Here is a 22,915-nt window from a genome sequence, read left to right on the forward strand (position 1 = left end):
CCTCTATTGTAATGGACTTTCTCCCCAAATATATTGGACAGTTGAGGGGCGAATCAACACCACACTCTGTAACCCATGTGCGTTTATAACAGTGAGGTCTTCTTATGTGGCAGAGGAGCCTTAGGACATCCCTGGGCACCATCGCTCAGGTGCCACTTCCCCCTCTGCAGCCCCTATAGGGGCACAGCGAGTTGTAGGTCATGTGAATGATGTGATCGCCCACCGGCTGATCTGTAATTTCCATTTGAACTAATAATATCATTTTTCGCCCCAGCTTGCTCCCTGTATGAGCGCGTTCAGCCAGGGTAACTGGAGTGTGAATGGGAGACGCTCGGGATGAGACGGATGCAATTGGTGAACTCTGGCAGTGAGCAGTAACAATGCAGAAAACATTAATTACATCTGCTTCCACAGCTTTTATAATTGCACACACACAAAAAAGATGCTGTCGGGGAGAGTTGATTTCTTTATTGTGTTCCTGAGGCCGCAGGGTAATAAATTAGACTATGTTACAATGGAAATGGTCAGATTGTGCTGAAAAATATCAAAATGTCACCAATTTCACAGCCCAAATGTACATAACTAGAATCAATTACTGATTAATTAGTAATTAACTTAATGCATTGATATCTGTATACAGAAATATCCACGATTACACTAAATGCTCAGTAGGAGGTGTGTATTGTGCTCCCTCTAGTGGTGGCTGCAGACAGTCAGAATTTGATCACTTATTACTTATGCACAGGCTAGATGATAAATGTACAATCCGGGGGTGGACATACCGCCGGTTCAGCCGGTGCAACTGCATCGGGGCCCAGAGGTGGAAGGGGGCCCCTGCAGGCAGGGGCGTACTGCCCATAGCGGCAGAGTATGCAGCCGCAATGGGACCAGAGTCAAGAATGATCAATGGGGGTCTGGCTTTTGGGAGACCCAATGAACCCAAGAATTAATGTCCCAAAATCCTTTGTGTGAGTTAATGAGTAGTGAGCATGTGTAATCCCCACTCTATAGACTGTGAATTGAGCAATGGGCATACATGCTCACTACCACTCCATTCACACAGGGACTTTGGGGCCCCAGTTCTCATGATCGGTGGTGATTGGACCACCACAGCTTGTATACATGATGCACACATAGGTGTCGTTTTAAATCTTTCCTGTGAAAATTCAGTAGTTCTAAATTGAAATTTGGGTCATGTGTCCTGGTGGGCTGGAGAACCATCAAATTACACATTTTTACTACTTTGCAGATGGGAAGATTTATGCACTTGGAGGAATGGGTGCGGACACCTCCCCTCAGGCCTTGGTAAGACTCTATGAGCCAGCTAAAGATAACTGGGTGCCACTTCCCTCCATGCCCACGCCACGATATGGAGCCTCCACTTTTCTGCGTGGAAACAGAATCTATGTCTTAGGTACGTAGTGGTATAGTCATTTTATTATTAGTATTATTATTATTATTATTATTATTATTATATATCTAAAAACTCCCAAAAATTGGGGGCAGCACTCTTCTGAAGTCAAATGATGAAAAAATGGATTTAATCAGCCCATGCGACATTCGGCTCAAAAATATCAGAGATTTTCACAAGTCCTTTGTCATTTTGAGCCAAAATGTTTCATGGGCCGATGAAATCCATTTTTTCATCATCTAACTTTAAAGCAGTTTTTCTATGCAAGAGATTTTCGTGATTTCCTTCCTTCCTCTCTCTTTCCTTCCTTTCACTATCTCCTTCATTCCTCTCTCCTTTCCTTCCATTAATTTTTTCCTTCCCTCTGTATTTTTTCCTTCCTTCCTCTCTCTTCCTTCTTTTATTTCTTCCTCTCGCTTGTTTCCTTCCTTCCTCTCTTCTTTCCTCCTTCCTTCTTTCCTTCCTTCCTCTCTCTTCTTTCCTCCTTCCTTCCTCTCTCTCTTCTTTCCTCCTTCCTTCCTTCCTTCTTTCCTTCCTTTCTTTTCTCCTTCCTTCTTTCCTTCCTTCCTTCCTCTCTCTTCTTTCCTCCTTCCTTCTCTTCTTTCTTCCTCTCTCGTTTCCTTCTTTCTTCCTTCCTCTCTCTTCTTTCCTCCTTCCTTTTTTTCTTCACACTCTTGTTTCCTTCCTTTTTTCTTTCTTGTCTTTTTTTCTCCTTCCTTATTTCCTTCCTCTCTCTTCTTTCTTTCTTTCCTTTCTTCCTTCCTCTCTCGTTTCCTTTTTTCCTTCTTTCCTTCCTTCCTCTCTTCTTTTCTCCTTCCTTCTTTCCTTGCTTCCTCTCTTCTTTTCTCCTTCCTTCTTTCCTTCCTCTCTTCTTTCCTCCTTCCTTCTTTCCTTCCTTCCTCTCTCTTCTTTCCTCCTTCCTTCTTTCCTCTCTCTTCTTTCCTCCTTCCTTCTTTCCTTCCTTCTTTCCTTCCTTCCTCTCTCTCCTTTTCTCCTTCCTTCTTTCCTTCCTTCCTCTCTTCTTTTCTCCTTCCTTCTTTCCTTCCTTTCTCTTCTTTCCTCCTTCCTTTTTTCTTTCCTCCTTCCTTACTTCTTTCCTTCCTCGCTCTTCTTTCCTCCTTCCTTACTTCTTTCCTTCCTTCCTCTCTCTTCTTTCCTCCCTTCCTCTCTCTCTTCTTTCCTCTCTCTCTTCTTTCCTCCTACCTTCTTTCCTTTCTTTCTCTTCTTTTCTCCTTGCTTCCTCTCTCTTCTTTCCTCCTTCCTTCTTTCCTTCCTTCCTCTCTCTCTTCTTTCCTCTCTCTCTTCTTTCCTCCTTCCTTCTTTCCTTCCTTTCTCTTCTTTTCTCCTTGCTTCCGCTCTCTCTTCTTTCCTCCTTCCTTCTTTCCTTCCTTCCTCTCTCTTCTTTCCTCCTTCCTTCTTTCCTTTCTTCCTTCCTCTCTCGTTTCCTTCTTCCTTCTTTCCTTCCACCCTCTCTCTTCTTTCCTCCTTCATTCCTTCTTTCCTTCCTTCCTCTCTCTCTTCTTTCCTCCTTCCTTTCTTCCTTGCTTCCTGATACCGCAGGCCTGACCCCTACTTCCCCGGCGGTGGTCTAGGTGTCACTAACTAATGCCTCGGTGAAGGGTTGTGTTCCTGCGCAGAGAGCTGAGACCTGTGGCTCTGTGTAAGTAGCTGCGCTTCGTCGTAGCTCCAGTTGCGGTGCCACATCACGCTCTCCTGCTCTTTTCTTCTGATTCCTGCTTCTCTGAGCTGAAGGCCAATCTCACCCCACGTTCCACAGAGAATTCGGGGCCAAGAAGCAAAGCTCCATCCAATTACAGTGTAAAGGTTTGCGTCAGAATTAAACAGTCTCCTGGGTGGAGGTGTTAAACCGCTAACAGCAGCGGCCTGTAGAGAGTCTTCAGGGAGAATCCTGAGAAATAGCTGAGACTTCTCGCTTTCCTCCATGTCTGCAAAAATACATGATTAGCTGCGCTTTGCATACAGATTTAAAGGAACATACCACATTTTATTTTTACAAATTGATTCCCCTTGATGTTCTCTACGTGTGATCACATCATACAGCAATGGGTCACGTGATATAATTTACTTCAAAAGAAAATAGAAAGTTTCATCTTTTTAAGTAACAGATCAAACTTCATCTGGAGTTGTGGCAATCCTGGGGGGTATTTCATGAGTGCCGGGTGCCCGCTAGTTCAGCTTTGATAGTACAACTAACTAGTACTCTAATGTAATGGGAATATTTCATGATAACATAGGATTTAAAGGGACCTGTCACTTGCCAGAAATAAGTATTCTGTTGTAAATGCCGCTGTTCTCCTGAATCCGACGTCATTTTTCTTTTGTTCCTGCGCCTCTCCTTTCCTGAAATATGGCCTCCTCTTTCTTGTATATAAATATAGTCTTTGTAGATAAGTGGGTGTGGTTTTTAGCTCTTCTCTGTGGTTGGTTTCTTAATGACCACTCCCAATTGGCTAACATGACTAAATCAGGAAATAAGTGGTCATATCTCAAAAACGGAGAGGCGCAGGAACAAAAGTAAAGCAACGCAGGATTCAGTAGAACAGCAGCATTTATTTGGGTTAAAAAAAAAAAAACAATAATCAAATACCCTATCCAGGAATTCTGAGTATAAATAGGGTAAAAGGGCTGAATTTAATTAGTCACAGAGGAGAGCGGATGCTAAGAGTGTCTCCCGCACTGGAGGACCTTCTTAGTCCATACTTTATATGACCTGCTTATTAATGTAATTCAAAACTGTGTAATGCCTCATTCTCCCTGTAGGGGCACTGCAGAAAAATTGACCATCTGCCAGATGACCTCACAGATCACAGTTGATCGTTCAGGGCCATAGTGTCCAAAGCGGTTCTTTTTTTTTTTAATAATAGAAAAAGCCTAATATTTTATTAACAGCCCAATAACCCACATGCACTATACAATCATATAAAAAAGTATAAATTACCCCCCCCCCATCTACTATTATTAGAAACACTTACTGTATATTCCCATAATCAGTCCCATGCAAATTTATACCCTGGCTCCTCGCAATGAATGATGGCAGGGCGCGTTTATAAGAGCGCTGGTTCTGAGCGTTAGCGGCATAATGTGGTGTATATATAGAATAATGTATTCATGGCTGTCGCCCTATGGGACTCGAGTGGTCGATAACGCAGGAATTATGTAAGAATCTTATTTGACTTTAGAGGTGATTTTAGTGATTGCTGTGACCTTGTAAGTATAGTATAGACCCCCCATCACTGATAAGATAAATCCCCAGAGCCCGAGGGGGCATTCAGGATATCATCGCTGGGTATATCTATAGACTCATCTATTTTATTGTACATTAAATATGAATAACAGCAGGAATATTTCTATATCATCTGGAAAACGACTGAAACCATGACAGTTCCTGCAAGATCCTGAACATCCAGGTTAAAGCTGAAAAATTATTAATTTCCAATTCATTTTCAGATTGTAAGGATAAAGGGGATCTGTCACTTTTCATAAATATGTACGGTAATTTTTTTTTCTGGTGTGAATGCCGCTGTTCTCCTGAATCCGGCGATGTTTTTCTTTTCTTCCTCCGCCTCTCCGTTCCTGAGATATGGCCTCTTCTTTCCTGTATATAAATCTAGTCTTGTTAGCCAAGTGGGTGTAATACTCAAAAAGACGCCCACAGAAAAGAGACGAGGACCACGCCCACTTGAATATTTAGCATAGATATACTGTATATACAGAGTAAAAAAATACCTATATCTCGGGAACGGAGAGGCGCAGGAGCAAAAGAGAAACATCGCCGGATTCAGGAGAACAGCGGCATTTACACCATGGGAAAAATTCTCTATTTAGGGCAAGTGACCGGTCTCTATTAAAGGGAACTATGTACAATTATTTGGCACAGGTGAACCCAAAGAATGATCCAGTGGGTGAGATGATGGACATGGCTCTTCAAGAATAGGCATTTTCCTGTTTCAGAAAAGTCAGGTTGCGGGTAGTATGTCCGTGAGAATCTGCTTTGAGGGTATGGAGGTCTATCCTAGGGACGGAGGAATAGAAGAGTAAGGGGTCACCCGTATGCAACTCTCATCTATGACGCAAAGTGAAGAATGGATACAAAAGAGTGGAGGATTATTTGACAAGTCTGTGAATTACCCAACTAGCCCATTGTCTTTAATTAGAACTTTTGCAATACCTCTTCCTCCCTGTGGAGGCGCTACAGGGAAATTGAACACTTGATTCCAGATTTTCAGAAACAATACAAGTTATTGTTAGGGTCCCATCAGCAGGACACTTCATTAGCTGATTTGGGAAGCTTTAACAAAAAGAGATTATCCAAAGCGACCAAGGTAGATCACTGATCAGGAGTCTATAGGGGAGGTAATATTAAAGCCAATTACTAAATCCATCTTTTTTCTTTGGTAGGAGGAAGGCAAGGTAAACTTCCGGTAACAGCCTTTGAAGCCTTGGACCTAGAGGTAAAGAGCTGGACTCGTTATCCCAGCATCCCAAGCAGGCGTGCCTTTGCCAGCTGCACCATGACAGAGACCTCTTTCTTCAGTCTTGGTGGTTTACAGCAACCCGGACCCCACAACTTCTACTCCCGGCCCCACTTTGTAAACACTGTGGAGATGTTTGACTCTGAGCAAGGTGAGTGCGGCACCTACTAGGACTAATGATATAGGAGCGCTTCATATATTCTTGTACATAGGGGCAGTATTATAGTAGTTATATTCTTGTACATAGGGGCAGTATTATAGTAGTTATATTCTTGTACATAGGAGCAGTATTATAGTAGTTATATTCTTGTACATAGGAGCAGTATTATAGTAGTTATATTCTTGTACATAGGGGCAGTATTATAGTAGTTGTTATATTCTTGTACATAGGGGCAGTATTATAGTAGTTATATTCTTGTACATAGGGGCAGTATTATAGTAGTTATATTCTTGTACATAGGAGCAGTATTATAGTAGTTATATTCTTGTACATAGGAGCAGTATTATAGTAGTTATATTCTTGTACATAGGGGGCAGTATTATAGTAGTTATATTCCTGTACATAGGGGGCAGTATTATAGTAGTTATATTCTTGTACATAGGAGCAGTATTATAGTAGTTATATTATTGTACATAGGGGGCAGTATTATAGTAGTTATATTCTTGTATATAGGAGCAGTATTATAGTAGTTATATTCTTGTACATGGGGGGTAGTATTATAGTAGTTATATTCTTGTACATAGGGGCAGTATTATAGTAGTTATATTCTTGTACACAGGGGCAGTATTATAGTAGTTATATTCTTGTACACAGGAGCAGTATTATATTAGTTATATTCTTGTACATAGGGAGCAGTATTATAGTAGTTATATTCTTGTACATAGTGTGATATAGTAACCACTATGTCCGCTAGGGGGCGCTGTGTGGAGGTTCCAAGAGAAAGGATGTCTGGCAGAATCCGGAAGGATGGTTATGTGTTATGAATGAGTCACCGTAGGAGGCAAAAACAGAAATGCTAGCTAAGTCCAGAAAACCAGAGAAGTTGGCAGCTATCGGATTGCAGACCCCTGAACCCATCAACAACAACTAGCAGTAGCCGTGGGGGGTTCCTACTGTGCCCTAGACCCCTCGATCACAGCCGGAGAGCTAAATAGCCTAAAGACAGAAAGGGAAATCTAAACTGCCCCAGAGCAGACCCCAAAGCAATAGGCAGCCCCCAACATATCATGACGGTGAAGCAAGAAGAAAAAACACTAACACAGATAGAAAGATAGACTGAGCAAATGATGGGGCCCAAGCTAACTAGATAGGACAGGATAGGAAAGCTGCTGTCTGCAATCCGCGAAAAACCCTATCAAAATAAGAGCCAACAGACTGACAGGGAAAAAGGCCCTGAAGACGCTAGGCTTCAAAAAGACTATGTCAGTACTCAGGTATTTTCTGAAGACAGAGCAAAAAGGCAAAAAGGATTTCAGCTCACCCCAGCAGGGGATGGCAGAATCCAGAAAAGCAAGGCAAACTAAAACCAAAACACAAATGCAAAAAGGCAAAGCAGAAAACTTAGCTTTTGAGGAGCAGGAATCAGACTGGTCTCCTAGAATTCCACAGAGAAATCACCAGCGAGGCAGAAGGGCGTCGGCTGCCTTATATCCAGTCATCCTCTCCCAGCTCAGGTGCTTGGTAATCAGCCTCACTACCTTCCTTCACCAGAAGAGGGAGTTCATCAGACCTCAATGGTGAAGGGGAAAATGAACTCATAACAGTTATGTATCTCAAAGTGGGTGGCTTTGAGATGGAGACTTAGTTATGCGTATTGAGCAGCAATGATATTGCTGCTGTGTTATTTCAAGGTATAAGGGAGAAGTCTCCAGGTAACTTGGGAGTTGGGCGGGCCAGTTACCTACAAACCCACCCAGGGGTGTGTCTGAAAACGCCTGTATTAAAAAGCTATGTAAGTGTGTGAAGGACCTGTGATGAGGTCATAGTCACGTGACCCGGTGGGCGTGGCTATAGACCATATAATGTGGCCAGGGTAGGTCACATGTGGTGACTGCTGGGACCTGGTTGGTCCAGTGTGGAAGGTCCTGCAGAGATGGAACTTCCTGACAGACAGCACGTGTGAAGTGGCTGCGAGCAATGGCGATGTGTGCCTGAGAGTTCCCTGGAGGGAATGAATGTGTGCGGAATGCTGCAGCCGCATGAGGAACCCTGACGTGGGTGAGATAATTGTGAGGCTAAGTGAGCCTGCGTACTGGACATTGATAATAAGAGTGAAGCATTATAATGGACGCTATGCTGGTAATGCTATTAAGTGAACTTTCTGTTGCTGCTGTGGTTTATGAGGCGTGAATAAACCGCAAGGACTGTATGATTTGATGGAAAATCCATGCCGGAACTGGTTTTTGTTCGCTGCAAGCGAGAATCCCCTAAGTAAATGACAGCGCCACCTCACATTTGGTGGAGAAGCTATGGGCATTGTTGTAGCCTTGTTGCTGGGAGCAACGGAAGAGGACTGCAAAGTCGGTTGCTTAGGGCAATGGTTTCCAAAAAGTGCATGTTGCAGTGCTGGCAATGCTGAGCCAGGAAGGCTGACGGTTAGGGAAGCCACTGCCCGGCTGTGGTTTTGGAACCGTGGGGCGGCCTAGTGAGTAAGGCACTGTCCGGATCGGTGAGCCCAGTGCGGCCGTTTCCTCAGGAGAAAGAGACTGATAGGACACCTCTGCGGTAGAGGGGTCCGAGAACCTGCGCGGCCAGCAGGTGACGGTCGTGAAAGAGAAAAAAAACAAAAAACGTGTTTTACTGACCGGGCTCAGTGAGCAAGAGACTGGTGATTGCTATAGGGTGCCTCTGAGGAGAAGAGGTATCCGAGGACCTGTGTGGCCGACACAGGCAACGGACTGGTGTTCGTGGTGTACTGACCTGGGTCAGTGGTAAAGACTGTGTTCCTGGAGGGTTCAGTGAGCAAGGTCCTGGAGGGTCAGTGTTGGGAAGAGCCCTGGAGCACGTGGTATGACCTTGGACCTGGTGAGGCGTAAGTGTTGGCCAGTCTCAGGCCGAGACGGATGTCCTGAATAGCACCCGCTAAGCCCCTGGACCTGGTGAGGCCGGTGTGTTGGGAAACCCTGGGAGGAGGGTCGCTCCCTGAATAGCACCCGGTGTTCCCTGTGTGTTGGATGGTCTCAGGCGGAGACGGTGCGTCCTGAATAGCACACAGACAGGACACGTGAGCTTTGTGTTGGTGTGGCCGGCGTGTTGGGAAACCCTGGGAGGAGGGTCGCTCCCTGAATAGCACCCGGTGCGCCCTGTGTGTTGGACGGTCTCAGGCGGAGACGCCTGCGGTGGCTCAGTGGGAGTCAAGAAGGTGACAAGCGGCTTGATGTGGCTCACTGGGGTCACGAAGGTGACAAGCGGCTTCCGGTAACTCGGCGGGGTTACGAAGGTGACAAGCGGCTTCCGGTGGATCGGCGGGTCCACGAAGACGGCGCAGCAGGTGCTGCAGTGACTCCAGCCGCTGTGTGTGTGAACAGCAGCCGGTGGTGTCGGTGATCGGTGACAGCAGGAGCTGTGGTGGTGCCGACAAGGACTTGTGTGGTATCGTTAAGACGTAAACTGTGTTGTGTGAACTGTGGTCTGAGAAGACCGGTATAACGGACATGGGGAGATCCTGAAAGGGGGTGGAGTCCCAGAAGGGGGCGGTGACCCAAAGCGGGATGGTAACCCAAAAAGGGGTGGAGTCCCAGGAGGGGCGGCAACCCAAAGTGGGGTGGTGGTCCAGAAAGGGGCCAAGTTTGAAGGAATGACAGCACTGGTTGACTCAGTGAGTATGTCTGGGAAACTACAGTGTTCATGTATGTCATTTCCAGAATGTGGGATATTCTTTCCGAATGTTGACAAGCCGCAAGTGTGTACCGTGTCGCTACATCGGGAAGGGATATCAGGACGGTTGGACTCAAGAGTCAGGTGACTCTGGTAGGAGATCCTCTCACTCTGTCTGACCGAGAAAATGGTCCAGGTTCGCTGTGCACATGGGGTCACAGTGAACTATGCGGTAGACAGAGTAATGTTTAATGAGTTTGGAGGCAGTAAGTGCCAAGGTGGCAGTATACCACCCAACTTAGTTTATGCCTTGGAGTGGGGCCGGGACTGGGTCAGGTTTGATGACCTGTGCCAGGAGAGTGGAGACGTGTCTACTGTAGGGCTAGCAGACACTGAGACGCTGACGCCTCCTAACGTGGATAGGCCAGACGTAGGGGCGACCGGAGGAAAAATGGCGTCGGACGAATTTAATGACGTGACGTCACCTGAAGGGTACAACTGTGTGAATGAGAAGCGTGTGGTAAACAAAAAGAGCAGAGCTGACACACGGAAAGAGAGTGCCTTGGGGGTTCACTGTACGGTGTGGTGTGACTGTGACGTGTCATTACCAGTAGCCACCCCTAGGACAGAATCTAGAGCTGTACTGACTGAAACTCGTGACAGGATGGATGGTAATCTGGTCGAGAAGATAACGGGAGTAGAGATACAGTCAGAGGGTAACAGGGGCTCGACTGACGGGACTAACCCAGGGGTACCTTTTGAAGATATAATTAAAGAAGTAATGATGCAACACATACTGGCCAAAAGAGAACTAGAGCAGGAGATAGAGTTAATAAAAGAGACAGTGAAGGAACATCTCGAACGAGAAAGTGTGATGAGACAAACTGCCGAGCACAGAGTAGAGGAGCTCAAGAAAGAAGTCTTGGAGCGCAGAGGTCACCTGTCAACGTGGCACAGTGAGAACAACACCTTAAGAGAGGATGTGGTAGGGCTTGAGAAAGAAGTCTTGGAGCTCAGAGGTCACCTGTCAATGTGGCAAAATGTGAACAAGACCCTTACGGAAGAAATGGAAGAATTCAGAGGAGTAGTTAAAAGTCTTCTGCGGGAAAAATTGGACGAAGACTTACCGCGGGTGAGCGTAAGTGATAACAGGACAGAGCGGCCAGTAGCCCTTGTGGCAAAGGGTCATGAAGTGGTCAAATCGGGTGAAGCTGGTGAGTTAAGAACTGAGGAAGAAGACAGTCACCCGGTCGGGTCAACGGCAGTGAGGGAACTGTCCGTGGTAAAGCTAGAGCCTTCGGTCCAGGAAGAGAGCAAGACCACAACCTTCCGGTTGGTGATTGATGTACCAGAGGACATGCAAGAGGCCTGTGCGGAGGAAGGTGTGCATGAGGCTTTCAAAGAAGCGGTCAAGGCATGTAAGGTGCTCTGGGCACCTGAGACTCGGCAGTTGGTGATAGTATCGGACAGAGAAGATACCTCTACCCGAGTAGCTGTCCTAAAAGAGATGCATCTACAATGTCTCTGCACTAAACAGCGGGTCAGGCAGAGTAATGTGAAGTCTGCTCGACGCCTAGAATTAGCAAGGGAGGCTTTGGATCAGCTGGGTTTGCGGAAAGATGTGGTGCCGGTACCCAAAGCTCTGTTTGGGAGAATCATTGGAAGATCCGGGAAGGTAATGCAAGACCTTGTGAATATCTCCGGTGTGGTGAGAGTGAGGATCCCTCCTGATGATGAAGACCAAGTATCCAGTGAAGTGGGTAGGATTCCCATCCTAGTGGTTGGCTCCGGGGAGAGCCTGAGAGACTTTCGGATGCTATTGGCATATATCCTCCTTGACGTCCTCCCACCAGTCGGTAATGTTGTCATAGAAGTCAACTCTGTCTAGATGAAGCTGGATAAGGGAGTGAACACGACTCTGAACATAGGCATCATCCAGGAGACTGGATTTCAGATCAATAAGGAATAAATTCTTGGACTTTAAGTGCGCTGCCAGACAGATTCCATAACCACACAAGGTTTAAAAAGTTAACCCTTTAATCCCTACGCGTTTCGAAGCATAGCGCTTCTTCTTCAGGTAAGACACATGAATACAGAGAGCTGTCATCGCATTTATACATACAAGATTCAAATTTGGCGCCATCAAAGACACGAGGTGCGCCGCAAAGGTCAAAGATCAAAGTAATTCAAGCGTCTTGAAGAGTTCATAAAGGTTAAACATTCCATAATTAAAAAACAAATAAATCTTTATTATATTTTGCAGATAAAAGAAGAAAAAAAGGGAAAAAAAGGAAAAAATGATAAAAAAAATGAGGAAAAGGGGAAGAAAATGAACCCACGACGTGAGGGCAAGAAAAAGGATCAAAGTCCAGCAGACACACCACTACACCAAGGAGAGTGCTCGAATTTAAAAAAGGAATTATAATCCAACAATCGGAATGAATCTCCGAAATAAATATGTGTAAGAGTGATAATTAAATGATACATACATGTGTATGATTAAAAATACGTTAAAAAGGAATTTAGTGTATAGATAATAAATAAATGAAAAATAAAAAATAAAATTATAAAATGTGTCACCATTATTTTATTTTATTTCAAATTCCATGAGAGATCAGTGGCGTGGGTCAATGGGCAAAAAACCAAGTGCAGAAGAAACCAAGATCGCTCACCGCCCAAGGCAGAAGGAGAAAAAGAAAAAACAAAAAAAGCAACAATACTTTAAAGGATTAAATATATTCGTTAAATATATATATTAAAAACGGGAAACTATATAACGAGGTCCACTTTAACATGGATTAATTAATATAGAAAAAGGAAATCTGTATGCAAGCAACAATTAAGGGCAGAAAAACGCATTACTTATTTTATTTCAGAAGTCTATTTGGGATCCGAGATTCTAAGAGCATGAACCAGACCAACAGAAAAAATTTGTACGAAACGAAAAAATGAAAAATAATGATCATAAAACCAAGGGAATGTATAGAGAAAATTAACACCTTAGTTTCCATAAAAATGACACATTGCGTTATATATAAAGGAAAAGCACAATATGTATAAATAAATAAAAATTGCGTCAATGTGCATACATGAATAGATAAAAATATTATTATAAAGAATAATATGCAAATAAAAGTGTAATTGGTGGAATTATTCACAAGAAAACAGAATTTAAAAAGCATATACCCGATTAACCGAAATAAATTAATGAAAGGTTATAGTACCGAAAAAATGTGTATGGATGAAATTAACCCATTGTGTGGGTGTAAAAATTGTGTTGGGAAAAAAATATATATATAGTGTTAGGAAAAAATTGTTTTTATTATATATATATATATATATTGGAAAAACAACGGAGAAGATTATACTATTGCGTATATGTGAAAAAATATGAATATATATATATATATATATATATATATATATATATATATATAATAAAAAAAAATTTTTCCTAACACTATATATATATTTTTTTCCCAACACAATTTTTACACCCACACAATGGGTTAATTTCATCCATACACATTTTTTCGGTACTATAACCTTTCATTAATTTATTTCGGTTAATCGGGTATATGCTTTTTAAATTCTGTTTTCTTGTGAATAATTCCACCAATTACACTTTTATTTGCATATTATTCTTTATAATAATATTTTTATCTATTCATGTATGCACATTGACGCAATTTTTATTTATTTATACATATTGTGCTTTTCCTTTATATATAACGCAATGTGTCATTTTTATGGAAACTAAGGTGTTAATTTTCTCTATACATTCCCTTGGTTTTATGATCATTATTTTTCATTTTTTCGTTTCGTACAAATTTTTTCTGTTGGTCTGGTTCATGCTCTTAGAATCTCGGATCCCAAATAGACTTCTGAAATAAAATAAGTAATGCGTTTTTCTGCCCTTAATTGTTGCTTGCATACAGATTTCCTTTTTCCATATTAATTAATCCATGTTAAAGTGGACCTCGTTATATAGTTTCCCGTTTTTAATATATATATTTAACGAATATATTTAATCCTTTAAAGTATTGTTGCTTTTTTTGTTTTTTCTTTTTCTCCTTCTGCCTTGGGCGGTGAGCGATCTTGGTTTCTTCTGCACGTGGTTTTTTGCCCATTGACCCACGCCACTGATCTCTCATGGAATTTGAAATAAAATAATGGTGACACATTTTATAATTTTATTTTTTATTTTTCATTTATTTATTATCTATACACTAAATTCCTTTTTAACGTATTTTTAATCATACACATGTATGTATCATTTAATTATCACTCTTACACATATTTATTTCGGAGATTCATTCCGATTGTTGGATTATAATTCCTTTTTTAAATTCGAGCACTCTCCTTGGTGTAGTGGTGTGTCTGCTGGACTTTGATCCTTTTTCTTGCCCTCACGTCGTGGGTTCATTTTCTTCCCCTTTTCTTCATTTTTTTATCATTTTTTCCTTTTTTTCCCTTTTTTTCTTCTTTTATCTGCAAAATATAATAAAGATTTATTTGTTTTTTAATTATGGAATGTTTAACCTTTATGAACTCTTCAAGACGCTTGAATTACTTTGATCTTTGACCTTTGCGGCGCACCTCGTGTCTTTGATGGCGCCAAATTTGAATCTTGTATGTATAAATGCGATGACAGCTCTCTGTATTCATGTGTCAACCCCTGAAGAAGAAGAAGCGCTATGCTTCGAAACGCGTAGGGATTAAAGGGTTAACTTTTTTAACCTTGTGTGGTTATGGAATCTGTCTGGCAGCGCACTTAAAGTCCAAGAATTTATTCCTTATTGATCTGTGGTGCGGTTCCGCTGTGGACCGTTGGACGTGCAGCAGGCTGACATACTATACAGGCTTTACTTTCTCTTTGAGAAGGTGAGTATAATACCTTTAGTAATTGTACATTTTACCCGGATAAGACCCTATTGCGCTCTTGTTTCAACCTTTTAGTGAATACAATTTCAGGAGACTGGAATTGAGCTTCCACAACCCTCTACCAATGTGCGGACGGTTAGAGGTCCCAGAGAGAAGCACAAGGCGAGGTGATCAGAGTAAGGGACGACCTTCTCACTCTGGGCGCTGACAGCCTCAGTAGGACTCACAAAAGCAAAATCTATCCTACTGCTCCTGTTGGAACATGAATACGTGAATTTTGGCTGTCGCCCACCCTGTGTGAAAACATCAGTCAGTCCTGCCTGCATTATGAAGTTATGTAGGACCTTACCGTCCCTGGTCACTGTCCTGCCTGAGGAGCTGTCACCTGATGTCAGTATGGCATTAAAGTCCCCCGCCATCACCACTGGAAGAGAAGTGAAGAGGTAAGGCTTGACGTCATTAAACAGCTGGATCCTGTCAGTCACCGTCTGTGGCCCATAGATGTTAATAAGCCGGAGTCGCCTACCATGGATAGTGACTTCCAGGACCAGACATCTTCCCATGACCACCTCCGTCATCCTATGCACAGTCACATCATTGGTGTTAAACAGGACAGCGACCCCGGCGTAAGGCTCCACAGCCAGTGACCAGAAAGAAGGACCGGAACGCCATTCCCTCTCAGCCTCTCTCATAAGCCCCAGAGATGTCAGCCGTGTCTACTGCAGGAAGATGACATCTGTGTCCAGATATTTGAGATGTTCATACACCACGTGTCTAGTTCTCCTCAGCTTATTGCTATACACATTGCTCGAGGTCACTGTCAATGAGAACCCCGCCATCACAACACAATATAGAAGGAGCAGAGTAACAGCCATCATCATGAGTCAGAGATGTTCTGTCCACCACTGGTGTCCATGTCAGACTCTACCTGAGGGTCTACAGATAAGGGCTTCCGCTTTGGCGGGGGATGGTCCTCTATGTCCCTGTCACACTCAGCATAAACTTTCCTCAACTCTTTCTCATAATCATCATCATTAGACTCAGATAAAACTCCATACTTGTTGGACACGACCATCACTCCTGCAGAATTCTGAACCTTCTTACTAGCACTCTGACCAGTGTCATATTCTGACTCAGGTTTACGGGAGGATGTGTTCTTATTCTTCCTTTTACTATTATTAATGCTCCAGTCATCAGATACAGACAGCGATGCTGAAGGGGGGGGGTATCTGAGGCTGCTGGATCTGATGGACGACCTCCATGTTCCCCTCTGCACCCTGCTCCTCTGGTGCTACCTGAGTGGACTCCTGGTGGGCATCTGAGCTGGTCAACATCTCTCCTGACATTAAATCCTCCTCCGCATGCGTCCCTGCCACCACATCCTCATCCTCCTGAGCCTCTGCCCCGTCCATCACAAACTCATCAGGGAAGACTCTGCAGATGTTGTGCCAGGCGTCTGGACAGTCCCTGTGAGGGTGGCCCATCCTACCACAGAGGTTGCACCTGACATCCCGGCAGTCTGCAGCGACATGGCCGATTGCCCCACACAGACTGTACTTCACCACAGTACAGGCGTTAGCCAGATGACCTTTCCCACCACATTTAAAGCACTTTCTGGGTTGCCTGGGCAGGGCCGGCCCGAGAGATTACGGCGCCCTAGGCGAAACTATTTTGTTGCGCCCCTACTATTCTTGGCAGTAGATGAAAACTTGGGATATAAATTTAGGAGCAAAATAAACCACAACAACAATGATTAATTAACTCTCTCCTAACTCTTTAATCTTCTGAGAAGTTGTATAGGACAAATATATACAAAGTAATCAATCAGACAAAACAAAAACGACCATAGGTAATTAAAATTTTTGTTTCCTTGCCTTTTTTTTTTTTTTAAAAGGATGACACTAAGTCACCGAGATTAATTTGTTTAGCAACTTCAGATTCTATCGAAATTGTTGCCAACCCAACCAACCTCTCTTGCGTCATATTTGCCCTTAAATATGTTTTAATTAGCTTTAGTTTTGAGAAGCTTCTCTCTCCTGAGACCACGGACACAGGCAGAGTCAAAAGAATTCTTCGAGCCACCACCAGGTTGGGGACACTTTCTTTCAAGTCAGATTTAAGCAAAAGTTCAAGAACGTCTTTTGGTGATGAATCTTCTGGAACACGTCTTGACATTGCCTGCAGTTCACCACATAGCTCTATGGCATCGATGTCTTTTACTTCGTTGTTGTGGGCGCCTGTCAGATCCATTGTTCCTGATGGAGGGTTAAGTATACATATTTTTTTCTCTCGGGCGCCCCCTTAGTGTAGTGTGTGCTAAGTGTGCATTTTTGGTTGTTTACTTTGCTTTGCCAACATTTGAAAACTTAGGAGCAAAATAAACGCGCGGGATCACCTGTCAGCAGACGATGCAAACGACTCACGTCCGTAGTTTAGCGCCTCCTTTCCGTGCGTAAATTGAAGCTCAAAGGTTTTTCTTTTAAATTTATGGTAAAAAAATTTATGTACACTTTTCTTTCCATCCCTAAAACTTTTTGCCTTTTGAAAAGATTTTTTATAATTTTTTCTATTTTTTCTCTGGCGCCCCCATTGGGTCGGCGCCATAGGCGGCCGCCTAGTTCGCCTATACGTTCGGGCCGGCCCTGTGTCCTAGATAATAACACTTTCCCTTCTCCCTCCCAAAGAAGAAGGAGTTGGGTAAGTGGGCAGTGATGTTATTACAATGCCGCAGTTTCACCAAGACCCGCCACCCCATTGTTCAGATACCATCCTCATCTCTGACCTTGGTGAGTCCAGAGACGAGGTCACAGTGTCTCCGGAGCCACACCTCGATGTCCTGTGGAGGAACGGCCTCATTCCAGAAGGTGATATTCACTGTGACTGTGTCTGGCCTGGAGAGAGGAACCAGCACAAACTTATTCCAGCCCTCAGCATCTCTGAACTTTGGGTAATTATCCCAGAATCTATCCAGGTCAGACATGAGCTTGAAGCTGACCTCGTAGCCCTGCCTGTCCTGAAGATTAGACACTGCCAGTATTTCAGTTGCCACAAACCCCATCTGGCCGCAGAGCAGCTCTCTCACCACATACCTGCGTTGTGGCAGATCCTCCTGGGCACCTATGTATTTAAACCGTACCACATTAATACGTTTGAATGTCTGGCCGGTATACCTGGCGCTGGAAGTGAAGGATGGGGCGCCGCGGCTCCAGGCATTCCTGGGGGGCACCTGCGGCAGGGGAGGCTGTCACACCTTGCGGTCTAGATGGCAAAGGGGGATAGTCACACATATCCTGCACATTATCATGAGCAGCATCATTATCAGACAGTGCGGCGTCCATTACAGAAACCCCTCCAACCCCCGACCCCATGGGCACAGCATCACCAGCCACAGTCTGTGCTTCAGCCTCAGCCTCGGCCTCATCAGCACAAACAGTGTCACATACACTGTCCTGCTCCTGTGTGGGGCGCTCTGGGACCTGTGGTGCTTCTGCTGGAGTCAGCAGTGTGTGCTCTTGTTCACACTGAGCTGCCTGCTGCTGCATTTGTTTCCCCTCCTGGAAGCAGAAGCGGGCAGCCTGTAACACTGGCCGTGTCCGCTGCTGGGGGGTCCCGTCCTGAACATCAGGGATCCTGGCCTCTACAGCACAGCCCTGCTTATAGGAGGCGAACCGCTCGCGGTTCCTGTAGGTCTCTGCCAGGGGCCCCATGCTCTCCAGCACAGATTCAGTGTCCTGCACAACACTCGCCAGCTGTACACCCAATGTGTTCAGTCTCAGTTCATACGCAACATTACTGGCAGGATTAGTCGTCTTTAGGTTATAGATAAAGTCTACCTCCATTTGCAGCGCTTTTTTTTGCTGCTGTAACTCACCCAGTTTTCGGACAAGTCCCGGTATCTCATCCGCTAGCTGCAACTCGGGTGCACGCGCCGGCTCCACAGGTTTAGTCTTAACGACAGGTACAGGGGTTTTCAACAGTCTTGTGCGGGTCCACCACGGATGGTTTTGTGGCCCCTTGGCAGGATGCAGGCTCCGCAGCAGGTTTATCGCTGCCACCTGATTGCGACCGTGTGCGTCCTGAGCACGCCATACTGCCATGCTGCTGTAGGTTCTCCTGCAATGTTTGTCTTTCCAAAAGACGTCCGTCTCTGCCTGGAAGCAGGAGAGGTGATCTGCACAGCTGGGGTCGATCTCACCTGTTCACCTGGCAGGAGCTGCTTACCGACAGGGGAGCTACAAGACTTCACATTCAGCTGGTTTCCATCACTCACTGACACTTTTCCTTCTTGCTTCTTTGCTGGAACTGGAGAAGGTTTTCCTCCCAAAACTTTACTCACAGCTTTTTCCTCCTTCACCAAACTGCTGCAGCTTTGGCTCGCTGCATTCACTGGTCTCACAGTGGCTTTGGGATTAACATTCCCATTGGTAGAAACCAGGGAGGCTTGTACCAGTGTAGGCCGGGAAGCCTGGGCCTTGCCTGGGGAGCTTCCCTGCCCAGGGTGGCCCCTCCCCAGGCTTTCTCCAGACATGAGAAGATCCACTCAACACAACCTCACAGCTAGAAGGCAGTATTATAGTAGATATATTCTTGTACATAGGGAGCAGTATTATAGTAGTTATATTCTTGTACATAGGGGCAGTATTATAGTAGTTATATTCTTGTACATAGAGAGCATTATTATAGGAGTTATATTCTTGCACATAGGAGACAGTTTTATAGTAGTTATATTCTTGTACATAGGGGCAGTATTATAGTAGTTATATTCTTGTACATAGGGGCAGTATTATAGTAGTTATATTATTGTACATAGGGGCAGTATTATAGTAGTTATATTCTTGTACAGAGGGAGCATTATTATAGTAGTTATATTCTTGTACATAGGGGCAGTATTATAGTAGTTATATTCTTGTACATAGGGGCAGTATTATAGTAGTTATATTCTTGTACATAGGAGGCAGTATTATAGTAGTTATATTCTTGTACATAGGAGGCAGTATTATAGTAGTTATATTCTTGTACATAGGGGCAGTATTATAGTAGTTATATTCTTGTACATAGGGGCAGTATTATAGTAGTTATATTCTTGTACATAGGAGGCAGTATTATAGTAGTTATATTCTTGTACATAGGGGCAGTATTATAGTAGTTATATTCTTGTACATAGGGGGCAGTATTATAGTAGTTATATTCTTGCACATAGGAGGCAGTATTATAGTAGTTATATTCTTGTACATAGGAGCAGTATTATAGTAGTTATATTCTTGTACATAGGGGCAGTATTATAGTACCTATATTCTTGTACATAGGGGCAGTATTATAGTAGTTATATTCTTGTACATAGGGAGCAGTATTATAGCAGTGATATTCTTTTACATTGGGGCAGTATTATAGTAGTTATATTCGTGCACATAGGAGGCAGTATTATAGTAGTTATATTCTTGTATATAGGGGCAGTATTATAGTAGTTATATTCTTGTACATAGGGACAGTATTATAGTAGTTATATTCTTGCACATACCGTGTTTCCCCGAATATAAGACAGTGTCTTACATTCTTTTGACCCCCAAAAGTCCCACTATGTCTTACTTTCGGGGTATGTCTTATATTAGAAAAAAAAGACGATTTTTGTTTTAACCAAAAAATAACATTTATTAACAAGCTGAACAGTGTGGTGTTCACCACAAAACAGTTTTATTAAACCAAGTGCCCAAGAAAGTGCCAAGAATGTCTTGTTACAACCGTATCATGACGGTATTTCCATGTATAACATGTAAAACATTTAAAACAATGAAAAACGGTAACAATGAACAGTCTGAATAAGTTATACTGGAAGATAAAACAAGATTTATTCGATGACAACCATGTCATCATCTTCAGGAACATCATCGTAAACATCCACACTCTGAGGTTCCTGTGGATTTTCTTGGGACTCTCGGGAATCCATTTCCGCCTGAATCATTGGCCCATATCTCTCATGGGTAGCAATGGCACTGTCCTGAAATGAGCAGGCCTTGTCCAGGTAGCCAGCTCGCAGTGCATTTTCAATGCAGGTGTCACTGATCTTATCCCATGAATTCTTCACCCAGTTCACAATCTCAGGCAGTTTTGGCTTAACAAAGTTCCCACGTACGTTCCTCTCCATACGGTTTTCAATGTAGTCATTGATTTCCGCAAGCAGATTGTCCTTGAAGGGCTTGTTTATGGCGATATCCAGAGTCTGGAGATAAGCCGTCATCCCTGCCGGAATCATGATCTGGTCGATACGTCGCTCATGAAGGAAGTTTTTCATGCCTTTAGCCCGGTGTGTGCTGGCTGCATCCCAGATCAGCATCCCTCTTTTGCTCCCTCGCATAACAAGCGGCAGCATTAAATCAAGCCACTTCCTTATAACCGCTTGTGTGGCCCAGGCTTTTTCCGTTTCCAGCACATAAATACCAGAAACCCGCTCTATCTTGTCCTTCTTGCCCTTTGAAATCAGCAAAGGTGTGACTTTAGTGCCATCCAGACGAATCGCCAAAATGCAGGTGACACGTGCACTTTCATAAGCGGTGGAGGGAACGTACACTGAGGAGGCACCTCGTTGATCAACGGTGGTTTGAGCTGCTTGGCCCATGAACACAGCAGTTTCATCCATGGCGATCATGTGGCAAAGATTGTATTTGGAGAAGTCAGTGTCATCCACAAACTTCTTGTAGGCAAATGCACGTTTCACAATCTCTGCATCTTCCAGCCTAAAGAGGGTCGTGGATCTTCTCAGAGACAGGTCATTGCGTTCCATGAAGTTATCCACCCAGTGCTGTGACGCCTTGAATTGTTCAGGGGTAATGTCAAACTGTGGTGCCACAGCAAGGGCATACTCCTGAATCTGAGCCCTGGTCACCACCAATGTCTTCGCTCTCCTGTCAGCAACCCACTCACACACCAGGCTTTCCAGCTCGGGATACATTGGCTGCCGACCACATCCAACCTTACGCCTTTTAGCCATTCCACTCTCCGCTTTCTCACTCAGGTTAGTGTATTCTGCACGCCATTTTTGGAACAGTCGGTGATCCAACATCTTCTCCTTGCAGAACTCCACTACATTTTTGCCCCAAGATTCTTCAACCATGGCTTTTTTATACTCCACAGAGTAGCTCTTCCTTTTACTCGGACCGGAACCACTCATGTCTGGGGGCAAAAATATAGCCTATAAGCATTGCTTATGGTTCCGTATCACAGTCACCCATACAGTCCCATACAGTATCCCACAGCAGCCTGCCATACAGAAGGGTTGCTGCCATTACAGTACGGTATCTCACAGCCTGCCATTGTACAGTATCCCACAGCCTGCCATTATTGTACAGTATCCCACAGCCTGCCATTGTACAGTATCCCACAGCCTGCCATTGTACAGTATCCCACAGCCTGCCATTGTACAGTATCCCACAGCCTGCCATTGTACAGTATCCCACAGCCTGCCATTACGGTATGGTACAGTATCCCACAGCCATTGCTTACCGGATGGCGATTCCTCTGCGGTGCGGGACAGGGCAGGGCAGGCTTCTTCTTCCTCGTGCAGGGGGACACTGGCCAATGAGCGGTGACGTCAGGGCGGCGGCCGGGCTCACAGAAGCCGCTGGGCCAATCAGAGAGGCCCTGACTTCTGCCCGGGGGACACAGGGGGGACACAGGCACCGGTACCGGTATGTTAAACCTAATGCATTATACCGGTACCGCACAACGTCTTACTTTCGGGGCACCGCTGATCCGCAATGTCTTATAAACGGGGGATGTCTTACATTAGGCATCCCCCATTATTCCCCTAGTACGTCTTACATTCGGGGGTGTCTTATATTCGGGGAAAGACGGTAGGAGGCAGTATTATAGTAGTTATATTCTTGTACATAGGAGCAGTATTATAGTAGTTATATTCTTGTACATAGCGGCAGTATTATAGTAGTTATATTCTTGCACATAGGAGGCGGTATTATAGTAGTTATATTCTTGTACATAGGGGCAGTATTATAGTAGTTATAGTCTTGTACATAGGGAGCAGTATTATAGCAGTTATATTCTTGTATATAGGGGCAGTATTATAGTAGTTATATTCTTGTACATAGGGACAGTATTATAGTAGTTATATTCTTGTACATATTCTTGTACATAGGGGCAGTATTATAGTAGTTATATTCTTGTACATAGGAGCAGTATTATAGTAGTTATATTCTTGTACATAGGGGCAGTATTATAGTAGTTATATTCTTGTACATAGGGGGGCAGTAATATAGTAGTTATATTCTTGTACATAGGGGGGCAGTAATAGAGTAGTTA

The 22,915-nt window shown here is 44.0% G+C and overlaps 1 protein-coding gene across 3 annotated transcripts in view; it reads left to right on the top strand.

The window, feature by feature from the left end:
* The window catches only part of KLHDC8B (kelch domain containing 8B), a 132,182-nt gene that overhangs the window by 50,918 nt on the left and 58,349 nt on the right, over window positions 1-22,915 (top strand). For 2 of the 3 annotated variants that reach the window (XM_073569624.1, XM_073569623.1), the window contains 2 exons: window positions 1,250-1,414; window positions 5,831-6,055. In XM_073569624.1, coding sequence (XP_073425725.1) covers window positions 1,250-1,414; window positions 5,831-6,055 — 390 coding nt within the window. The remainder of the gene's footprint in view (window positions 1-1,249; window positions 1,415-5,830; window positions 6,056-22,915) is intronic. The other variant, XM_073569625.1, reaches the window with a different exon arrangement.

Source organism: Dendrobates tinctorius, unplaced genomic scaffold (assembly GCF_039654945.1).
Source record: "Dendrobates tinctorius isolate UK_male_01 unplaced genomic scaffold, ASM3965494v1 ptg000027l, whole genome shotgun sequence".
Classification (NCBI taxonomy): Eukaryota; Metazoa; Chordata; class Amphibia; order Anura; family Dendrobatidae; genus Dendrobates; species Dendrobates tinctorius.